Source organism: Raphanus sativus, chromosome 4 (genome assembly GCF_000801105.2).
Source record: "Raphanus sativus cultivar WK10039 chromosome 4, ASM80110v3, whole genome shotgun sequence".
Lineage (NCBI taxonomy): Eukaryota > Viridiplantae > Streptophyta > Magnoliopsida > Brassicales > Brassicaceae > Raphanus > Raphanus sativus.
The window spans coordinates 38,093,699-38,113,958 of record NC_079514.1 but is presented as its reverse complement, the minus strand read 5'-3'; the positions used below and the strand labels follow the sequence as shown (position 1 = coordinate 38,113,958).

At 36.0% G+C, this 20,260-nt stretch overlaps 3 protein-coding genes across 4 annotated transcripts; 1 reads left to right on the top strand and 2 right to left on the bottom strand.

The window, feature by feature from the left end:
• Nucleotides 1-50: 50 nt before the first annotated feature.
• LOC108835508 (cyclin-dependent kinase inhibitor 4-like) lies at nucleotides 51-2,001 on the bottom strand. Of its 2 annotated transcripts, none has more exons than XM_018608753.2 (3): nucleotides 1,482-2,001; nucleotides 634-858; nucleotides 51-540 (listed from the first exon to the last, which is right to left on the bottom strand). In XM_018608753.2, the coding sequence occupies exons 1-3, from the start codon at nucleotides 1,937-1,939 to the stop codon at nucleotides 471-473; spliced, it is 753 nt and encodes a 250-aa protein (XP_018464255.2). In that variant the 5' UTR covers nucleotides 1,940-2,001; the 3' UTR covers nucleotides 51-470. The 2 variants fall into 2 exon arrangements, with proteins under 2 accessions (XP_018464255.2, XP_018464256.2); XM_018608754.2 differs by having other exon boundaries at nucleotides 634-849.
• A 2,204-nt stretch (nucleotides 2,002-4,205) lies between these two features.
• On the bottom strand, nucleotides 4,206-5,672 carry LOC130511016 (transcriptional corepressor LEUNIG_HOMOLOG-like). The gene is made up of 3 exons (XM_057007794.1): nucleotides 5,453-5,672; nucleotides 5,287-5,361; nucleotides 4,206-4,437 (listed from the first exon to the last, which is right to left on the bottom strand). The coding sequence occupies exons 1-3, from the start codon at nucleotides 5,666-5,668 to the stop codon at nucleotides 4,420-4,422; spliced, it is 309 nt and encodes a 102-aa protein (XP_056863774.1). The 5' UTR covers nucleotides 5,669-5,672; the 3' UTR covers nucleotides 4,206-4,419.
• A 13,267-nt stretch (nucleotides 5,673-18,939) lies between these two features.
• On the top strand, nucleotides 18,940-19,847 carry LOC108853356 (glycine-rich protein 23). The gene has a single exon (XM_018626775.2). The coding sequence runs from the start codon at nucleotides 19,028-19,030 to the stop codon at nucleotides 19,640-19,642; it is 615 nt and encodes a 204-aa protein (XP_018482277.1). The 5' UTR covers nucleotides 18,940-19,027; the 3' UTR covers nucleotides 19,643-19,847.
• The last annotated feature ends 413 nt before the right edge of the window (nucleotides 19,848-20,260 follow it).

Sequence of the window (20,260 nt, the reverse complement as noted above, 5' to 3'; positions counted from 1 at the left end):
TGATGATAAAGATAAGAACAAGAACTCAAGATGAAGTAAGAGAAGAAGAAGACAGAGAAGGATAAGTCTTTATTGAAATGAGTTTTGAGATCAGTACATGTATACACCACAAATGGATACAAGACAAAGAGTTATAATAAACCATTAACCGAAAGAACTCTAAACCCCCTAAACGCTAAAACCCCAACAGACTTTGGGTTAACCTCCCACTTATGGTTTAGTACTACTACTAAGGTGATCTGTTTAGAACTGAAAAGGATTGGTATCAGTTGTGTGTTACACAAACCCTTCTCAGCCACTTATGTTACAGACACCAACGCTACATGGGTTTTTTTTTGGTCCTAAGTTCTTTACAAGTTAAAGAAACGGATGATGGAAATAAAAGATCAAACCGGATAATTAGCAGGAAAATGTTAATATAGCCTTGTTAACTATTAACACCACCCCACCACCCTTTCGTTTTGTTGCTTCTAATCATCTATCTTCTTCCATTCAAACCGTCCTGGTAGTGGTTGTTCGTTCACAGGATCAAAGTTGTACCTGAACCAAAAAAAAAGTTTCCAGAGCAGATCAAAATGTGAAACTCATAACCAAAAAGGTTGTTTAGTTACTACAGAACAGAACAACTCATACTTGTCAATGAATTGCTTTTGTTGCTCCTCTTCAGCACCAGAGAAGAACTCGTCCATTTCAGGTGTGGTCGGTAGGTGACCACGGCTTCCCGACAAACTCTCTTCTCTCTCGTTGCTGTCATCACTTACAACATTGTTAAGCTTCGGAGATGAACCCGGGCTTGTGACGGTTTCCGGTTTTCTCATCAAACTGCATGGCGTGGATTCCCTTGTGGTCCTGATGAAACTAAAGAGTAAGTAATATGTTACTTTCACCACAAATGCTCTCATGGATCAAAGCAATTAACTATGTTTCCTTAATTAGTAGTAAAAGCCAACAAACTTTATAGCCCTATAGTTATAACTATTAATGCTAAACCCAGCTAGGATCTACTGAAAAAATAAAAAATAATGAGTAACGTCTTGTTCATACCATTGCAGAGTCAAAAATGGTGTTCCAAAGTATATCAAAAAAAGATCTCAACTTTCAACTGACCCTTAACACCAACATCTACCAAACAAAACAACGAGAGAACCTCTATCCAGCATTTCTACATTCATAACTAAGAACACTTTGCATAATCCTACAATTAACAAAGATAATCAACGGTGATAGGAGAAAAATCTCATAAACAAATACAACAATTTTTAGATCAAAGAGAAACTAATTATCACTATCACCTTCTTAGATGCATAAAAATAAATAAATTAATATATATACAATTATTTTCCGGAAACAGAGAGAAGAGACTGGTGTGTCAGTATAAAGAAGAGATGGCATCATATCACACACAAGGTAAAAAGTTAATCGAAAATATTCAATTTGAAAACTTAAAAGTAAAAAAATTGAGAAAATAAAAAAGATTAAACCTTTCACTGCCATGAAGCTCATCCAAGTTGATTTCACCATTAAAGTCATTGGCTTTACCACACACAGCACTCTCAGCAACCGAATCGGACCTAGACCCGTCACCAGACCCACGACCCGAATCCTGATTTTGGGAATTAGGGTTTCGGACCCTCCGCTGCTTCTTCCTCCGACGAATCACTACAATCGGCGGCTTCTTCTGTAGCCGACGACTCCTCAGCTGAAGATACGAGCCTCCGCCTCCGCCTCCGCCTCCGCAATCCGTCGTCGTCTTCTGTTTCGACGGCGAGGAGGAGGAGGGAGAAGGCGAGGGTTTTTGAAGGCGGCGCTGGAGAGCTAGGGATTTGGCTCGAGTGAGGACACCGAGGGGAGAGGGAGAGACGTCGATTAGAGATAGAGATTCTCCTCCGTCGAGTTTGCTCTTCTTTATGTATTTCCCCATTTTCCCGACGCTTTTCATGGAAAGCTCAGAGAGAGAGAGAGAGAGAGGATCGAAGATTATTAAAGAGTTAGGGTTGAAGAATGGTGCTGTGTTGGGTCCACTCTCTCTGTCTCTCTTTTTGTTTATTTAATTTTTTATTTTATTTCAGGTGGCTGCTTCTTCTTCACTACTACTCTGTACTTTGCTATTTTTTTTACTTTTTTTTTTATTTGAAAACTCGAGTGTAATAATTTCGATACTTATGGAGATGATGACGTATATTGTTCTTTTAAACAATTGAACGTTTTTTTCTGGTAAGATAAAACTTTTTTTTTTCTTTTTTGGTAAGATAAAACTTGAGTTGCAATTCTCACTTTAAATAATGTTTGCTTCAAATAGATGTCCAACGTTAGGAAAGGTTTCACGGCTACGCGACCTGAATTAATTCGAGAATTTATAATATATAAGTTTATCATATGTTATCAGTTGGTAACTTAATTCTTTATAAAAAAAACTTAATTCTTTATTTTATTTTTATTTTTAATTTTATAATACTTGTTTTTTACTGTATTTTGTATATAGCACAAGGAAAAGCTTTTGATCTCGTTTAAGGAGGGATCGAACTTGTTTTGGAATGTCAACTTCTAGTGACTAGAACTACTCTCACCTATGAAGTATGAACTTTAGAGTAATTAGTTACTTTTTGTGAAGCACAAGGAGACAATTAATATCATATTATTAGCTTTCAGCGTTTTATAAGTATTCTACAAAATGTTCATACAATTCTATGAAGAGTGTTGATAATTACACAATGTATTCACTAGAGGTTTGTGTTACTTGTAAACACACAAAAAAAAAACTGTTTTTTTTCACAAGAAAAAACTGTTTTTTGTTCTTTAAATGTTTCGCATGTGCGTTTACTTTTTGAAATTTACATACAAAATCGTTTCAAAAAACGTCACGGTTCAAATCCCAATAGGATGTAAGAAAACGCACACACAGCATTTAGACACGTTCGAAAAAGAATTAAATTTGTCCCTCGATTTTTCTTCTCTCGAACCCACTTTCAAGTAGAAGGAGTCCAACTCCTTTATGTGCGAGTGTATGACGATGGTGGATCACAACACTGTAAATTAACTACTTAAGCCTACTAAGCTTTGTAAGAGTGTGAGCCCATTCAATCCTTAATGCTAATTTCAAAGTTATAACATACTTGGTGTAGTTACAATGTGTGTGTTTACATTTTTGTATTGCTCATTCTAAACCACCTAACAAATTGTTTTTCTATAGATGCTTTGGAACCAAAAGGGTTTGGTTGATTGACTACAGGAACACTTACATCTCTCTGTATCACTTCGAACGCTAGATCACAACAACAAGAAACAAAGACAAACCCCCCCAAAGAGAGTAGGATCATACAACAAAGATTGTAATCATATCATAAGTTTATTTGCTTTTTTTTTCTTTGATGCAAACAAACCCATTAAACAACTTATTGGTGTGAGCTCTGCTTTTCTTTTTTACGTTTCTTTCTTGTAAGAACATGCATATTTCTACTTCCAAGTCTTTACGGATTTGTCATGACTTGGAGACGCCATCATTCCCGTCGAAGGTGACTGAGCTAAGGCAGAGATCACACACTCATGAGCTGGTATTGTCATACATTTGTTCTCCTTTGTATTCCACAGCTCCAGTGACAGCAACAGTTTCGTTTACCAAAAAGTTAAAAGCAACTTACACAAAATCCTCACATCAAGCAACATTAGAGCCTAATATAAAAAAAGGTACCACAGCTTATTTTATAGCTAATACCTGGTAATCACCAATGACCAAGAGATTGGGATAGCTAGGGTGAAAAACGCAAGAGTGGAACTTGTTTCCACTAGAACTGAGCTCGTGGATGCAATCTCCTGCTTGTGTTCCAACAAACAGAATTCACATTTGAGGAATGTCCTGACAGAACAAAAATTAAAAAAAGAAAAAACAACCCATGAGACACAAGCTCAGTCCTGCATAGTTGGGTCCATGACGCAATGATGCACGTTTATCACATCTAAGCATTGGATTTTGTCATACAAGAAAACACATTGGACTTGGATGATGCATAAGTCTTAACAATAGAAAACAGTGTCTTATGTGGACTGAACCAGGGTGTAAAAAAAAAAAAAACTTCGGTTTTACCTTAAACAAGTGGATACGTATGTCTTTTTCAACATCCACAATTGAAACAGTACTATATATCCGAAGCTGCAGCAAGAAACTTACCACTTATTGGCTGGAACCGTACTTGCGTGCTAGCCCCCTGTGCTTAGAAAAATTAAAAAGATCAGAAAACAATAGTTCAATTGTTGGAGAAGCCATAGGAGGGTGCAGGGGCTTGCCTTTGAAGCACGAATGTAATTAGAATCGTTGGTGTTCCAGAAGAGAATATCATTGTTGCCATCACAAGAGCAGAGAATCTCGGTTTTCTTGGGGTGAAAATCAAGGGACATAACAGGTGCAGTTTGACCAGAAATTGTTCATAAGAAGTAACCAGGCTGCACAATAAATTGGTAGTAGCAACTAGTAAGTCGCAACAGAAGAAAAAAAAACGGCTGTAACTAAAAGAGATGAATAACTATTTACTATACATCAGATAAAAACAAACTGATAAAACCAAAATTTGCATCCACGTTATCTTCTTTAAACAAACAAGATCTGACATACCTATAAACAAACTGTATGTACCTTCTTATCACGCCCAGCGCTAGCCAACAGCTTCCCATCAGATGAGAAACTGCAGCAGACGACCTTACTAGCACTTCTTCTAATAGAACTAACCTCACTGAAACTAAACTGGCCTAGAATGACAAACAGATAAACCCTGCAAAAGAATCCCAGTGGCTTACAGTTAATGGCCATCCCTTTAAAGTAAGAGCACCTTCTCCAGGGTTTAATCTGATATGCCGTTGTGTGAATATACGAGGAAGAGAAGAGAGAAGAGTGGGAGGGAGGAAGCTAAAGAAGAGCAGAAGAATGATGAGCTGACTCTAGCTGTTGAGAGTGGCGGTTAGAGTTGTTTGAAGAGTTGTGACTGGGCCTTAGGCCTTAGTATATATAAAAGGACCCAGTGTTAATTGGAGAGTTAGTGAGGATTTGTCTTAGACCTGCTTTCTACTTTCAAATTGTAAAAGGCTTGACTCTTTAGACTTAAGAGATCAAGAGAGGGTGGTTGGACGGTTATTCAATAAAATACATCTATTCTCTATCATGATCCTTCAGAACAAAATCAGGGACCAATATGTTAATTTTGGAGTCCAAGGTCAATTAACTTCGAGGGGGAAGGCATGTTACCAGTATTTACAACCCTATTCTTTAGTTAAGTGTTACTCAGACGATGCATTTACCTGGCCATAAACCGTAGACGGATCCACTGGCAGTTGTCTTGGAGATTCACCGAGATCAACTTCACTTTTGATTTCCTGCACGTTCAAATGATTCAGATGCACACCAAAAAAATTTGATTGGATACTTTTCTATAAGATTTGAAGAGTCATCAAGTAAGGTAGTTACAGGGATCTGCTGACTACGTGACTGAAGTTTCTGCGATGCTGCTGAAACAGAACACCTCCTTGATGGTTTCCTTGGACCATTTGACTGTTTTAAGACAGACAATACAGGATGAAAAAGTTGTCTAACCGTCTGACGACAGGAAATACACGCAAGCTGCCAAAATTTATAACCATGATGGTTTGCTCCTGATTTAAGAAGAGCCATCCTTGCATCCATATGGGGTTGGGATGTCTCAGTACATTTTAGCAGCGACTTGACTGACATTTGACTGCCCAAGCATAATTCTTGAATTATGCTTTTGGGTAAAGCTTAGGATTCGGTTTTGGTTTATTAATGGGCCTTAGTATTTGAGAGCTTACTAACAGGCCTCATGTTGGGCCTTTTATCGATTTCAGCTTTTAGGCAGTGGGGGTGTTGTATTTACCTCCCCCCTTCTCTCAAAAGTCTTCGTTTCCATCAATGGCTGTGTGCACATTATATATATCAAGCTATTTTTTACGCTATTCCATTCATCTTTTCGTCGTTCATTCTTTCTTGTTATTTCACACAGGGTTTCCTGAGTTGGGTTGTTATCTGCTGGTACAATCTTACATTATTAATCAAGGGAATGTCTATTAAAATGACATAAGCATACATGGTTATAGATAATTAGTGGTATTACGAGACTTGAAAATGCGATGAAACTTCTTGGGGGGTTTGAATTTCACTTAGGGCTTGATTGGTAGAGCATTAGCATTAGCATTATGCTCCTTATTATCCAATCAACATTGATAACAAAAGCATTTAGAAAAACATTTACATGATGCTAATGCTCTCCAAATGTTCTTTGCTCAATGCTTTCATATGAAGCTTTTGGAAGAGCATTTGCATTTAGAATATATGTAAATTCAAAAATAATTTTATATAATTAATTTATATATGTTTAATAATATAAAAGTTATGTTTATAATAAAAAAAAATTATATTTTCAAAAAAACTAAAAAAGTTGTGATTAATTATTATTATTTTTTAAATAACAATATTTCACATTTAAAATATAATAAAATTTATATAATTACACATATCATTCATTATTTTTAATAAAAAACATAACATAATATATATTTATATATTATAAAATAAAAACATTTATATTATTTTTAAATAAATAAATTATATGTCATAGATTATTTTTATGATAATATTATATATGGATCATTTATTGCTCAACCAATAAATAAATAATGATGATTTTATATAAATTATTTTTAATTTATTTATTTTATTAAGTTATATCAAATTATTTTTATATCCAAAAATAAATTTTATTTTATATATATTTTATTTTTTTAATAATATTATTTCACATTTAAAAATTAATTTAATTTATAAATTAAATAAGATTCATTATTTTTAATAACAAATATATTATTAATATATATTATAATTTAATATATATTAGTTTAAAATAAATATATTATATAATAACTTTTATGATAATTTTAAAATTGTATAATGCTACTGCTCTACCAATCACTTTATTAAAAATTTTAATGAGAGCATACAGCTTCTGCAGCATACTGCTTCTGCAGCATTCTGCTACTTCTTCTTCATCTGTTAAAAAAAATCACAGATATGCGAAAAAGTCTAGGTTCGAACTTCGTATTTACAATTTACCTGATAATCTAATAACATGTGATCTGATTATATATCTATGATATTAATTTGATACTTTTTTTAACAAATAATATCCTTTAATATTCCGCTGTAAATTATGCATGCTAAAACATAAATATTTTTTTTTTCTTAATTTGTGTAGAATGACAAAATTACATATTTTATAGAACTGAGTGATCAGTAGCAATTAACAAAAATAATTGCATATCTTCAATAAGAATTAATTCAAAGTTCGACAAAATGTTACATATCCTAGTCAATAGCAATGTAATCTGAATTTCTATAACCATATAATCAAACGAATCTAGCATTAACTTAACCTTGTTTTCTAAAAGTAAATGGTGCATGTTCATAAAATCTTGCCTAACTGTTTTTCTTTCTTTGTTGGTTTGGACAATGAAAAGTTAATACTTTATGTTTGGTTTGAATCATTAATGTCACAATAAATGAGATCACTTTTTTTCACTAAATGATATTCCCTCTGTTTCATATTAAGTTTCGTTTTACATTTCTGCACACGAATTAAGAAATCATTTAGTTTTGCATATTTTCAATATAAAAATATCATTATTCATATACCTACTCATATTTCAACCAATAAAAAAACAAACAGAAGAATAAAATTAATAAATTCTACATTAAAATAGACATTTATTTTGCAACGGAAAATTTTCTCCGCGACGATTAATGCAAAAGGGTTCTTAAATTATTGAGGTGTAGTAGATCATGTCCAACTATAAAAGGAAAACTAAAGCAGCCACGATTAGTCAACTTTTATGTTTTATAAGGTCACAATTTATTCATGCAGTGAATTATTATTTCTCTATTTTGAGAAATTAACATTAAAGGTCACTTTTTGAGTTTGTCTTACACCATAAGTCACTTTCAGCTCTTAGAGCACTTTCTTTAACTTATTTCATTCTATATCAACTAAACCATAACTAGATAATAATTTTGTAGGACCCACTTTTCATCTCTCTTGCTTTTTTAATTTTTCACTTCTTTTTTTCTTTTTTTTTGAACACAGCTCTCTCTTCTTCTTCAATCTTGTTTTTCTGGGCAATTGATTTCATGAAAAAAAACACAATCAACAGGACCAAACTTCCTATTCCATATGCTTTGTAACTCATCCGCCTCATTTTGGGAAAGTATTTTGTGGTGGTTGTGATGCTCGTAATCCGCCGCACTAGCCAGCCGCGATGAATTCAAGCAACAATGGCCAAATCTCACTTTTTCACATTTTGGTCTTTTAATTATTCATTTATTCTTAGTTTGACCCAAACTATCAAATTTGCGGATACACCCATATTAATTGTCTAGAAACTTTTAATTGTTCAATATGACCCCTTACAATATGCACATATGAATTTAAAGAGCAAAATTAAATGATAAAATCATCAAAATCATTAAGATATGAACAACATACAAATTCATGGGTAACCCTATTATGGTGTTTGTGTATATCAATTTTCCAGCTTTTTATAATCAATCCTTCGTTTCCCATCTCTATTAATTTGATTTATTTTTGACTGAGTCAACTCAGTAATTGTACAGAGGTTTCACTTTGGTCATGGGTTTGAGGTGATGAAAAAAAAATGAGAAAAAGATCTAAATTAAAAATGGAAAATAGTTATTTTTAGTCAAATCACATAACTTCGGTTACTCTAATAGTTACTCTAGTTAAAAATTATCATGGTTGAGAGTGAACCACAAAAGTTTCTTCCCGTGGGTATCCAACTTATCTTTAAAAGAAAGTACTCTGGTATAAAGAAGTGAGTCATCCTGATATTAATAAATATTAAGAGTCATTTACATCCAGAGACAGTTTACAGTTTTTATTTACAACATAAAACAGTTTTCACTACTGAGGTAGTTTTTGAGTGAAAAGACTCAAATTGACCTTCAAAAAACGTAACCGGTGACATAGAATTTAGTTAAGATGAGTTTTATTTGGTTTCACGTTTGAAATTCAAAGTTAGTGGTGGGCCCAAAATAAGACTTAACATACTTTAATTTACAAAAAGCGGATGTCAATTTTTTTTTATTTTTTTTTCTTTACTTTTACCGAAGAAGAAGAAGTGAGAGGACGGAAATTCCGACGAAAAAGAATCTCAATAAATTGATCGGAGAAAGATGCCATGGAGACGTAACCGGCGTGGGAAAGAGAAGGATGGCGGTGAAGGTTCTTGTGTTTATCTCAGTAGAACTTTAGGAAATTTGTATCTGTATTTTGGAATTTTTCTGTAGAGATAGGTTGCGAATGTGAAAGAAAGGTTATTAGAGAAGCTATTTGTGACGGACCAGAGTGGTTCATAGGATGTTTCCAAGGCAAGTTGCGAAAAACCCAAGACATACGGTAAGTTCTTTGATTTCTTTTGTTTTATTGTGTTTTTGTAGAAAAAAAAACTCTCTGTTTACTTGTAGAGCCACCAGCGGTGGAAGAATCCGACGAGTGACAACCAGTAACATCATCTTCTTCGTCGTGTTTCTTCTTCCACATCAGAGGTAAAGGATAAAGCTTCACTGTCATCTTTGTCTAAAGTCTCACCTCATTGTCACTGGTTCATTTCTGAGCAGCAGTACATGGGCACAAAATGAAATTCGAGCAACAATGGTCAATTTTGATTTTTTTACACATTTAATCATTCAGTTTTTGTATAAATTTATTTTGGATACATAGTGTACACATGTACACTTTGATGATAATGTACACATGTACACTCTGATGGAACATCGTGTAAGGAGGACATATTTAAAAAGATATGGCTAATCAACAAAAAGATTGTACATTCAAATATATCTTGTACACATATACATTCTAATATAGTTGTCCACATGAAACTATGTATGGTGGATATTTCAAAAGGATAAACCAATGTGGCTTTACAAATGTAAAATTTTTTTATAACCATTACATCTTGAAATATTATAAGTAGCTCAATAATGAACATATCTGATGCGGCCATCAAACCAGTGGTTGAACCAGAGGTCAACCAAACAGTCCAAACCGGCCACTTTGGAGGTACCAGTGACAGAGGTCCAGTCCCAGGCGAATATCTCAACAACCAGAAGGTCTTTTGTCATGAACCCAATTTTCCTAGAAAGCCAACTCATGAAGGATTCACCGAGGCTTGGATTTACAAGAAACACTTCACGGAGAAAGAAGTTATGAATTTTACAAACCGGAGGTTCGCCAGCACATCCATCTGCGAGTACCCGACTTTTGAAGGAGATTCAAGCCCAATGAAGGAGCGGCCTGAACCAAAGCCGATCATAGGATTCAAGAGGAGTCTCTCATCTTTCCAGGAAGCCCAATATCAGGAGAAATGGCCACGGAATTATGAAGTTATGATCCATTCTCCAAAACCGGTCAAACCAGTTCTACACCTGCCTCAATTGGAAGCTAACCGGTTCAATCATCTTCAAACCAGACATTGGCGTCCAGGAGATCATTTCAACCAATCAGGAGGTATTGAAGAAGTCCTTAGCTACACCAGAGCCCAGGAGATCAGCTGGTTCAATGAAGAGTCACTTAAATCAAACCGGAGCTATTTATGGCAAGATTGGACAATCTTTCGGTTTGATCATTTCCAAGCAATTCCAATCCAACCAGAAGACATCAGGATTAAACCAGGACGTCCAGGAGACATTAAAGGAGTCCAAGAAGAGTTCTACAAGTTCCTACTATGCACCAGCCCCCATTGGATCAGGAGGATCCACACTTACACCAAACTGCCTTATTTGGAGATCCTTGCAATAAAGCTCCAACAGCTCTTTTCTCTTCAGTTAAGGCACGACCTCAACACCTTGCAGACCATAAGGAAGATTCCCAGGAAGCTTACTTACCCCCTAAAACCGTCCAGATACAAGAAGAACATCAGCCACATTCATTTGGCCAAGATTCTCACCATTAAGCCTCTAACGGCTATATTCCATGGAGCCATCAAACCTTTGATTTCCTTTGCTTTTATTTCGAGTTTATTAGTTTCCTTTTATCATTTTATGACTGTTAGAGTCTGTCTTGGTCGAGCCTATAAAGCTCTAGTCTTTGTTTCATTGTAAAGCACCCATCTTTGAAAGTAATATGAATTATTCAGTTTTCTAGTTTTCTTAAAACTATTGTTTGAAGTCTTTAGAGTTTGTGTGAAGCAGCTCCAGAGCACCTTGACTTATCAAGACTCCTCTCCATAGTGTCTTGTGGCGTCCTCAATCCATCCATCCTTCCATCCCATTCATTTGCCAAGCTTGAGAGAGTTACACAACCAGCAAGCAAAGCACCATCTCAATCCACTTCAATCATCAACTGATTAGGCTGAGAGTGATACACATCCAGCAGCCTAATTCCATTCTATCCCTTGTTTATTTACTCTGATTTATTCTTATTATCATCAGCATCTCATCCCTTTGCATTTGTTTCTGTTTTGCCTTATAAAAACTCATAAAAACTCATAAAAATCTATCTTCTTTGTTTTCAGGTTGAACCTCAGTTCATCAATTCATATGGTCTGATTTCCAGGCTGTATCATTTGGTATCAGAGCTCAAGCTCCTGACTAAGGTGATATCTATCCTTGCATTTCATATTTGTTTGCATTTGTTTTGCATTTATAAACCGAAAATCCATAAAAACTGTTTCTTTTTGTTTCAAGTTTTGTTTCTGCATATTTTTGTTCTTGCTGTTCATCATACTTTAAAGCCACGAAAAAGAAAAGAAAAAGTTTTGTTTGATTCATTTAAAATCGAAAATCCCAAAAGAAAGTGTTTGCATTCATTAGTTTCCATAAAAGAAAATCCCATAAAAATTTCTGTTTTGAATTTGATTCATTTTCATTTGCATTCATAAATTCAAAAGCCAAAAGAAATCATCCTAGTTATTGTTTCATACCATTTCTACTTGTCCATTTCGTGATTGCATCAGAAAAGAAAAAGAAAATATTTTTTTTTTAAGCTTTAGTTTATATCATTTGCATATTTAATTGTTGCATTTCATCCAAAGAAAATTCAAAAAAAATTCAGCATTAGTTTTCTTTCCATATTTCCTTTACATTTGTGTTAATTATCATTCATTTTTGTTTCATTTCGAGTTTGCATCCAGAAAACCAAAAGAAAAATCATTATTGCATAGTTTATTTCATATCGGTTCATATTTGTATAATTCTCGGTTTAGTGTAAATTGCATTTTGCATTTGATTTATTTTGGTTAGACCAAAGCTTTCCATACCTTCACTTGATCTTTGAGATTGTTTCAGGGAGCAATGGAAGAGGAGAGACACGGCCAAAACCAAAGGGCCAAGCTGAGCCAACATTTGACAGCTTTGCAAGAGGTTGAACAGATTGCTCAGTTGAGGAAAAGAAGAAAGGCACAAGGCCAACGTCCACAGCCAGGAGAAAGAAGATTTGGAGATGCACCAGAGGCTGTCTATGTCGAGCCCAAGCCACCAGATCCTTCAAGGATCAATCAAACTCTAATTTCTAAAACCCACAACCATCATGTTGTTAATTCTCGGTTTGAATATAACTCTTTTGCTGATAAAATTGAACTCTTTAAATTTTCAGGAAAAAGAGGTTATCTTAGATGGGAGAGAAACCTTGATGAATGGTTTCATTACAACAACATCATGAAGGAAGAGAGGCTAGCTTATGCCACTGATCTACTTAGAGAAGAAGCCTTCAAATGGTGGGTACAAGAAGAAGATGATAGGAGGTTTTACAAGGAGCCAACTATCAAAACGTGGAGAGCACTTAAGAAAGCCATGAGGTATGAGTTTGCACCAGGTTTTACAACATCTCAAATCAAGGAGCAGTACCCAAGGAGGTATCCAACTCATGGTTCCCAAGAAGCAAGAGAAGCTGTCCAAAAAGAGGGTCAAAGAAGCTTGTCTCAACAAGCCAACTTGCAACCAAAACAGGGGCACGCCATTGTCCCATACTTAGACCAGAAAAGTGACATCCCAAAGGCCATGGAGATTAGAAGTGTCAGCCAAAACACTTTGAACAGAACCACAGCAAAACCATTGCTAGATACTATGCAAGTAAAGGCTAAGGTAAGTCCTATACTTGATAATTTGGTTTATGAATCTGCTTCCACTGGTATAAGTCACTTGTCTTTGTCAAAGAATGTTAAGACAGGTCCTGAGGTCCAGAAAAATCCGAAATCCACATCCTTGTTTGAATCAAAAGTTCAAAAAGAATTTTGTCCAAGGAACAAGGAGATTTTAGACCCCAAAGAGAAGGACACATCAAGCCAAGGTAAGTCTTCTGATTTTAAAATTCTGAAAGATCAGACATGTTTTAAAATAGACCACCTTGTTGAATCTTGTCCAGCTAAGCAAGTATTGAAAGAAACATCACTAGAAACTAAAACTGAATTGTTTAAAATGAGTGATAGTTTTATTCAATCTGATTTGTTGGTTCCAAATTCTTGTATAATGCACTTGTCTTTGTCAAAGGGTATTGTATCAGGAATTAAGGAGCATGAACTTAAAAGAGAAGACATATTCTGCCAGCATGGTATTGCTAAAGAGGAGGAAGCCATAAGTGAGACTGGAAGAAATGATTTGTTGCTTAAAGAAGCAAAACCAGTAATCAAAGTATCAAACCAAGGTAAGTGTTTAACATCACCTTTAGATACTGGTTTAAATTTTTATATTCTTGGTACAGGGATACCAGATGAGAGCTCTATGCTTACTGAAGTGCCAAGGGCCGAGCCAGACCATGAGCTCAATCAAAATCCACACCACAAGTGGAAACCAAAATCTGAACAAAGAATTGTTCAAGTGCCAAAACCTGAGGTAAATTTCACTATGGATCAGAATGCTATTATTATTTCCATGATAAGATTAATGCACTTGTCTTGTCCAAGGGAAAGTGAAATAGGTACAGGAGACCAAGGTGAGAGCAAGCCAAACAAAGAATTAAAATTTCTTGTTACCACAGCTGAAAGTAAGGTTCTTTGTTCTTTGTTTTCATCAGTTTATAAATTCCTTTACTTTGGTATAATACACTTGTCTTTGCCAAGATGTTTTGACCCAGGTATAAGCAAAGAAAAAGGCACTCCAATTCGTGGTAAAATCTTGCAAGAAGAAACCTTAACCATGATGTCATTAGATGCTGTCCAGAAACTAGTTCAAGGAGATGTTGAACAAATTCCATTCAAAGTCAGCATGGGTAAGGAAAGTCTTCTCAATTTTAAAATGTCTTTATCACTTGATTTTCCAGATGTGATGCACTTGCTTTTGCCAAGAAATTTTGATCCAGGAATAAGAGAAGTAGAAGTTCACATCAGCCAAACACAAAAGGTGCAAAGAAGGCAGCAAGCCAACACATGTTGCCCAAAGAAGAAAATCATTTTCCAACTTGTGGAAGCTATCAAAGTAAGTCTGGAAATTTCAAATTATTTTTATCAGTGTCCAAACACAGATATAATGCACTTGCTTTTTGTCCAGAAAGTTGAGAAATTTTCAGGTTGCAAAGAAGAAAGCTTCAAAGATATCCCACCAGATTATCTTGTGTTGCTAGGAAGATCAACTCCAAGAAGTACCAGAAACATGGCCCCTAATAATCTGAAGGACCATCCACTCCAGAAGAGATGCAATGACCAGAAACATAGCAGAGGCGTGATCCTTTCCTATCTGTCCAAAGAAGAGCCACCAGATGCATCATGCCACACCAAACCAAAATTGTATCATCAAGGTAAGGTTCTAAACTCCCAAATGAGAATGAAACCTGACTTGCTCTATTGTGGTGTATCAGGTTATCCAGTTTTGAGGTCAAAACTTTCACAAGGGGGAGGGAATGATGCGGCCATCAAACCAGTGGTTGAACCAGAGGTCAACCAAACAGTCCAAACCGGCCACTTTGGAGGTACCAGTGACAGAGGTCCAGTCCCAGGCGAATATCTCAACAACCAGAAGGTCTTTTGTCATGAACCCAATTTTCCTAGAAAGCCAACTCATGAAGGATTCACCGAGGCTTGGATTTACAAGAAACACTTCACGGAGAAAGAAGTTATGAATTTTACAAACCGGAGGTTCGCCAGCACATCCATCTGCGAGTACCCGACTTTTGAAGGAGATTCAAGCCCAATGAAGGAGCGGCCTGAACCAAAGCCGATCATAGGATTCAAGAGGAGTCTCTCATCTTTCCAGGAAGCCCAATATCAGGAGAAATGGCCACGGAATTATGAAGTTATGATCCATTCTCCAAAACCGGTCAAACCAGTTCTACACCTGCCTCAATTGGAAGCTAACCGGTTCAATCATCTTCAAACCAGACATTGGCGTCCAGGAGATCATTTCAACCAATCAGGAGGTATTGAAGAAGTCCTTAGCTACACCAGAGCCCAGGAGATCAGCTGGTTCAATGAAGAGTCACTTAAATCAAACCGGAGCTATTTATGGCAAGATTGGACAATCTTTCGGTTTGATCATTTCCAAGCAATTCCAATCCAACCAGAAGACATCAGGATTAAACCAGGACGTCCAGGAGACATTAAAGGAGTCCAAGAAGAGTTCTACAAGTTCCTACTATGCACCAGCCCCCATTGGATCAGGAGGATCCACACTTACACCAAACTGCCTTATTTGGAGATCCTTGCAATAAAGCTCCAACAGCTCTTTTCTCTTCAGTTAAGGCACGACCTCAGCACCTTGCAGACCATAAGGAAGATTCCCAGGAAGCTTACTTACCCCCTAAAACCGTCCAGATACAAGAAGAACATCAGCCACATTCATTTGGCCAAGATTCTCACCATTAAGCCTCTAACGGCTATATTCCATGGAGCCATCAAACCTTTGATTTCCTTTGCTTTTATTTCGAGTTTATTAGTTTCCTTTTATCATTTTATGACTGTTAGAGTCTGTCTTGGTCGAGCCTATAAAGCTCTAGTCTTTGTTTCATTGTAAAGCACCCATCTTTGAAAGTAATATGAATTATTCAGTTTTCTAGTTTTCTTAAAACTATTGTTTGAAGTCTTTAGAGTTTGTGTGAAGCAGCTCCAGAGCACCTTGACTTATCAAGACTCCTCTCCATAGTGTCTTGTGGCGTCCTCAATCCATCCATCCTTCCATCCCATTCATTTGCCAAGCTTGAGAGAGTTACACAACCAGCAAGCAAAGCACCATCTCAATCCACTTCAATCATCAACTGATTAGGCTGAGAGTGATACACATCCAGCAGCCTAATTCCATTCTATCCCTTGTTTATTTACTCTGATTTATTCTTATTATCATCAGCATCTCATCCCTTTGCATTTGTTTCTGTTTTGCCTTATAAAAACTCATAAAAACTCATAAAAATCTATCTTCTTTGTTTTCAGGTTGAACCTCAGTTCATCAATTCATATGGTCTGATTTCCAGGCTGTATCAATATCTATATAAGTAGCTCAATAGGAGAATTCAATGTAAAGTCTAAATTTTCTTAATTATTTAAATTTTGATTCTTTTGGATAGAGTTAGAGATGTACATCATGTTCTTGTTAGATTATGATTAATTCGGATAAAGTAAACAAACTCCATGTTTCATTTTTGTTTTTATGTACAACATGTACACGAGTATATTGAGTAAACTAACTCCATGTTTTTATGTACATCATATTCGTGGACTCTGTGGAACAGGAGAACTAATGTATACACATATGTACAACCTTTGGACATGATTCAAAGTACATTTAAACGCACAGTTCTGTATACATGGACACAGAGAGGAATGTACATTGTACACACTGTGGCCGATGGACACTAAGGTATACATGCGGATAGGCCTTCATGGGAACTAATGTATACACGTGGGAACATGGGAACTAATGTATACACGTGGGTACAGCCTTTGTAGAGGACTCATAGTACACTTGGACGCCCAGTTCTGTATACATGTACACAGACATGAATATACATTGTACACGTTGTGGCCGATGAACACTAAGGTGTACATGGACATAGACTTTAATTGTACACATGTACACAACATGCATGTTCATTAAACATTTGTTGTACATAGATAATCGTTTATACATGTGGGAACATGGGAACTAATGTATACACGTGGGTACAACCTTTGTAGAGGACTCATAGTATATTTGGACGCCCGGTTATGTATACATGGACATAGACAGGAATATACATTGTACACGCTGTGGCCGATGGACACTAAGGTGTACATGGGCATAAGCCTTAACTGTACACATGTACACAACATGCATGTTCATTGAACATTTGTTGTACATAGATAATCGTTTATACATGTGGGAACATGGGAACTAATGTATACACGTGGGTACAACCTTTGTAAATGACTCATAGTACATTTGGACGCCCAGTTATGTATACATGGACACAGACATGAATATACATTGTACACGTTGTGGCCGATGGACACTAAGGTGTACATGGGCATAGGCCTTAACTGTACACATGTACACAACATGCATGTTCATTGAAATACATAGATAATCGTTTATGCATGGACATCAGACGTTAGTGTACAAACGGACACCGTCATATAGTGTACATACGGGCAAAGGCGTGAATGTACATTGTCAATTCTCCAGGGATGACCATGCAATGGTCCAACATTATAACTTGCGAAATGAATTGGAAAAAATAGTTTAAAGGAGGGTTTGAGAAGATGAAAGAAATGATAAGCAGAACAAACTTATTTTTTGCAGCAAAATGTCCGAGGAATATGAAGTTTTTCTGAAATTTTGATTTTTTCTTTTTTTTTTTTTGTTAGAATGAAAAAGATAAAAAAAAATTGAAAAGGAACTGTGAGATGGTAAAATTCAGAAAATCTGGACCATTAGTCGGTGAGATGGATGATGTAATCGGATGATTGTGAATTGGTAGATATAAGTCTTGTCAAAAAAATTCAGAAAAAATCTACACCGTCCAAAAAAATAAAGATGAAGGGTGGAGAGAAGTTCCCGCTAAAACACTAGATTTAGTTAGTCAAAGTGTTAGTGCTTTTATTTATGTGGTGACCAGCTAGTTATGACAAGTGGGAAGCTGTTACAAAAAACTGCCTTGGTAGCACTAAGTGCTCCATCTTGTAATTAAAAACTTGAAACTGTTCCATAGTGTAAATTTTTCTATTAATAACTACTAAAGTGACTCTAAAGGTAAATTTCTCTATTATTTTTGGATAAATTTAAATGTACTTTTTTAATTTGTGTGGAATCATATATATATGCCTCATATATGCACTGCTAACTATAAGTCTATAAGTCAAGAAATGTACATTTATTGGAAACATTTCTAGCTGATTATTGCATTGAACATGAACCAATTATTAAACAATAGTATACACTCAAACATTGAATATATATCATAGATTTATCAATTCTAGAAATTATTTCAGTTTCTTTCTTTTTGGTAAAATGTTAAATTATTTCAGTTTCTTGTTACGTTAGATGAGATCATATCATCTGTGCAGTTGGCAGACATAAATAAATTGTCCAACGACAGGTAGATTGTCATTTAATTTGATTGTTGTCCTCAACCAATTATATTATCTTTGGTTTGCTACAAGTTTGAAGTTTGAACACTCGGTTTATTCATTGCCGGTTTTCCTCACGGTTCTATACGAGGTAGCTTAATTGTCAATGCATATAAGTTTATTAACATTGATCCAGATTCAAAAATTATCTATTAGCAATCTCAAAATGATTAGACGACCTATGCGGAATCTGTCAATAACACAAAATCAGTAGAGAATATGGAGATATAAATTAAACTAAACCGGACTTAACTAGAGACCAATAGGAAAATATGCCAAACCGGTTATGTATCAACGTATTCACGAGTAAACGTTATGCCTATATAAACAGACCAAGACTAGGCTTCACTGACACAACTGTCTTCATCCTTTCATATCCATCAAATAAAACTCGTGAAATTATTTGATTAATTTCGAAAACCACTTGATTATGGGTTTAATTGCCCGTAAGGTGTGTGTGTTTATCTTTGTATTCGCCCTTGTGTCCGACTTTGCATTCGGAAATGTCGAGGTTAATGACGACAAACATTTTTTTCACAAGCCGCGTCCATACTTCCATAAACCTCGTCCTTACTTCCACAAGCATGGCATTTACAAGAAGGGTTTTAGAAAGGGTTTGGGCGGCGGTGGAGGTCTTGGAGGAGGTGGCGGTCTAGGCGGTGGTGGTGGTTTGGGCGGAGGCGGTGGTGGTTTGGGCGGAGGCGGCGGTCTAGGCCACGGTGGCGGTTTGGGTGGAGGAGGCGGTCTAGGACATGGTGGTGGTTTGGGCGGAGGTGGAGGCCTAGGTGGCGGTGGCGGTCTAGGAGGCGGTGGAGGTCTAGGTGGCGGTGGTGGTGTGGGCGGAGGAGCTGGAGGAGGATACGGTGGTGGTGCCGGTGGAGGACTTGGAGGCGGTGGAGGTGCTGGAGGAGGAGGAGGATTTGGTGGCGGAGGAGGATATGGAGGCGGAGGAGGATTCGGCGGTGGAGCTGGTGGTGGATTTGGTAAAGGCATTGGTGGTGGAGGAGGTTTGGGAGGCGGTTATGGTGGCGGTGGCCATCACTGATGAGTGATGAGGCTCATGATCATACATTCGTACGTTGTTATTATTTAATTACGTGAAACAGTGAGATTAATTATTGAGTAATTATTCAATAAAATGATACATTAGCAATTGTGATTTGTGAGTCGTATTGTATGCTATTATTATGTTATGCTTTGGTTGGTTTCAAGTTTGGTTAATAAAATAGTCGATTTGTGCCTTCTGTCCACAGTTATTGAGTGGTTGTTTCACTGTTTCTAATACATGTTTATTTTAATATTTTTTTAACTCCAGTCACTGGTATGCTTTTAGTCCACTTTTCTTGCATTAAGTATATTTTTTTCGAAGTCGAATAGATCAACTGATAGAGTTTATCAGATTTTTTTTTCAAACTCTCGTATGTTTCCCTTTGTATTAATAACGAGATTCATCTCATAAACTATCAATTTTTAAATAACGGTAAATTATTTATTTAATTTACTTTGCCAAATATTTGAATTCAATTAAAAATAAAAAATGTTTGAACCAAGGCAAAAAAGGTTAAAACAAAGTTGAGTCTAATCCTAGAGTTTCAAAAAAAAAAAAAAAAGTTGAGTCTAATCCTTGGATAGGATGGAAGATTGGATTACTACTTATTTTCAA

Excerpts from the sequence above, each read along its gene's own strand:
- LOC108835508 (XM_018608753.2), bottom strand. The coding sequence starts at position 1,939 with ATGAAAAGCGTCGGGAAAATGGGGAAATACATAAAGAAGAGCAAACTC. Across the intron at positions 859-1,481 it reads GAGCTTCATGGCAGTGAAAG|TTTCATCAGGACCACAAGGG; the intron begins GTTTAATCTTTT and ends CTTACTCTTTAG. Across the intron at positions 541-633 it reads CAAAAGCAATTCATTGACAA|GTACAACTTTGATCCTGTGA; the intron begins GTATGAGTTGTT and ends TTTTTGGTTCAG.
- LOC130511016 (XM_057007794.1), bottom strand. The coding sequence starts at position 5,668 with ATGGATGCAAGGATGGCTCTTCTTAAATCAGGAGCAAACCATCATGGT. Across the intron at positions 5,362-5,452 it reads CACGTAGTCAGCAGATCCCT|GAAATCAAAAGTGAAGTTGA; the intron begins GTAACTACCTTA and ends TTGAACGTGCAG.
- LOC108853356 (XM_018626775.2), top strand. The coding sequence starts at position 19,028 with ATGGGTTTAATTGCCCGTAAGGTGTGTGTGTTTATCTTTGTATTCGCC.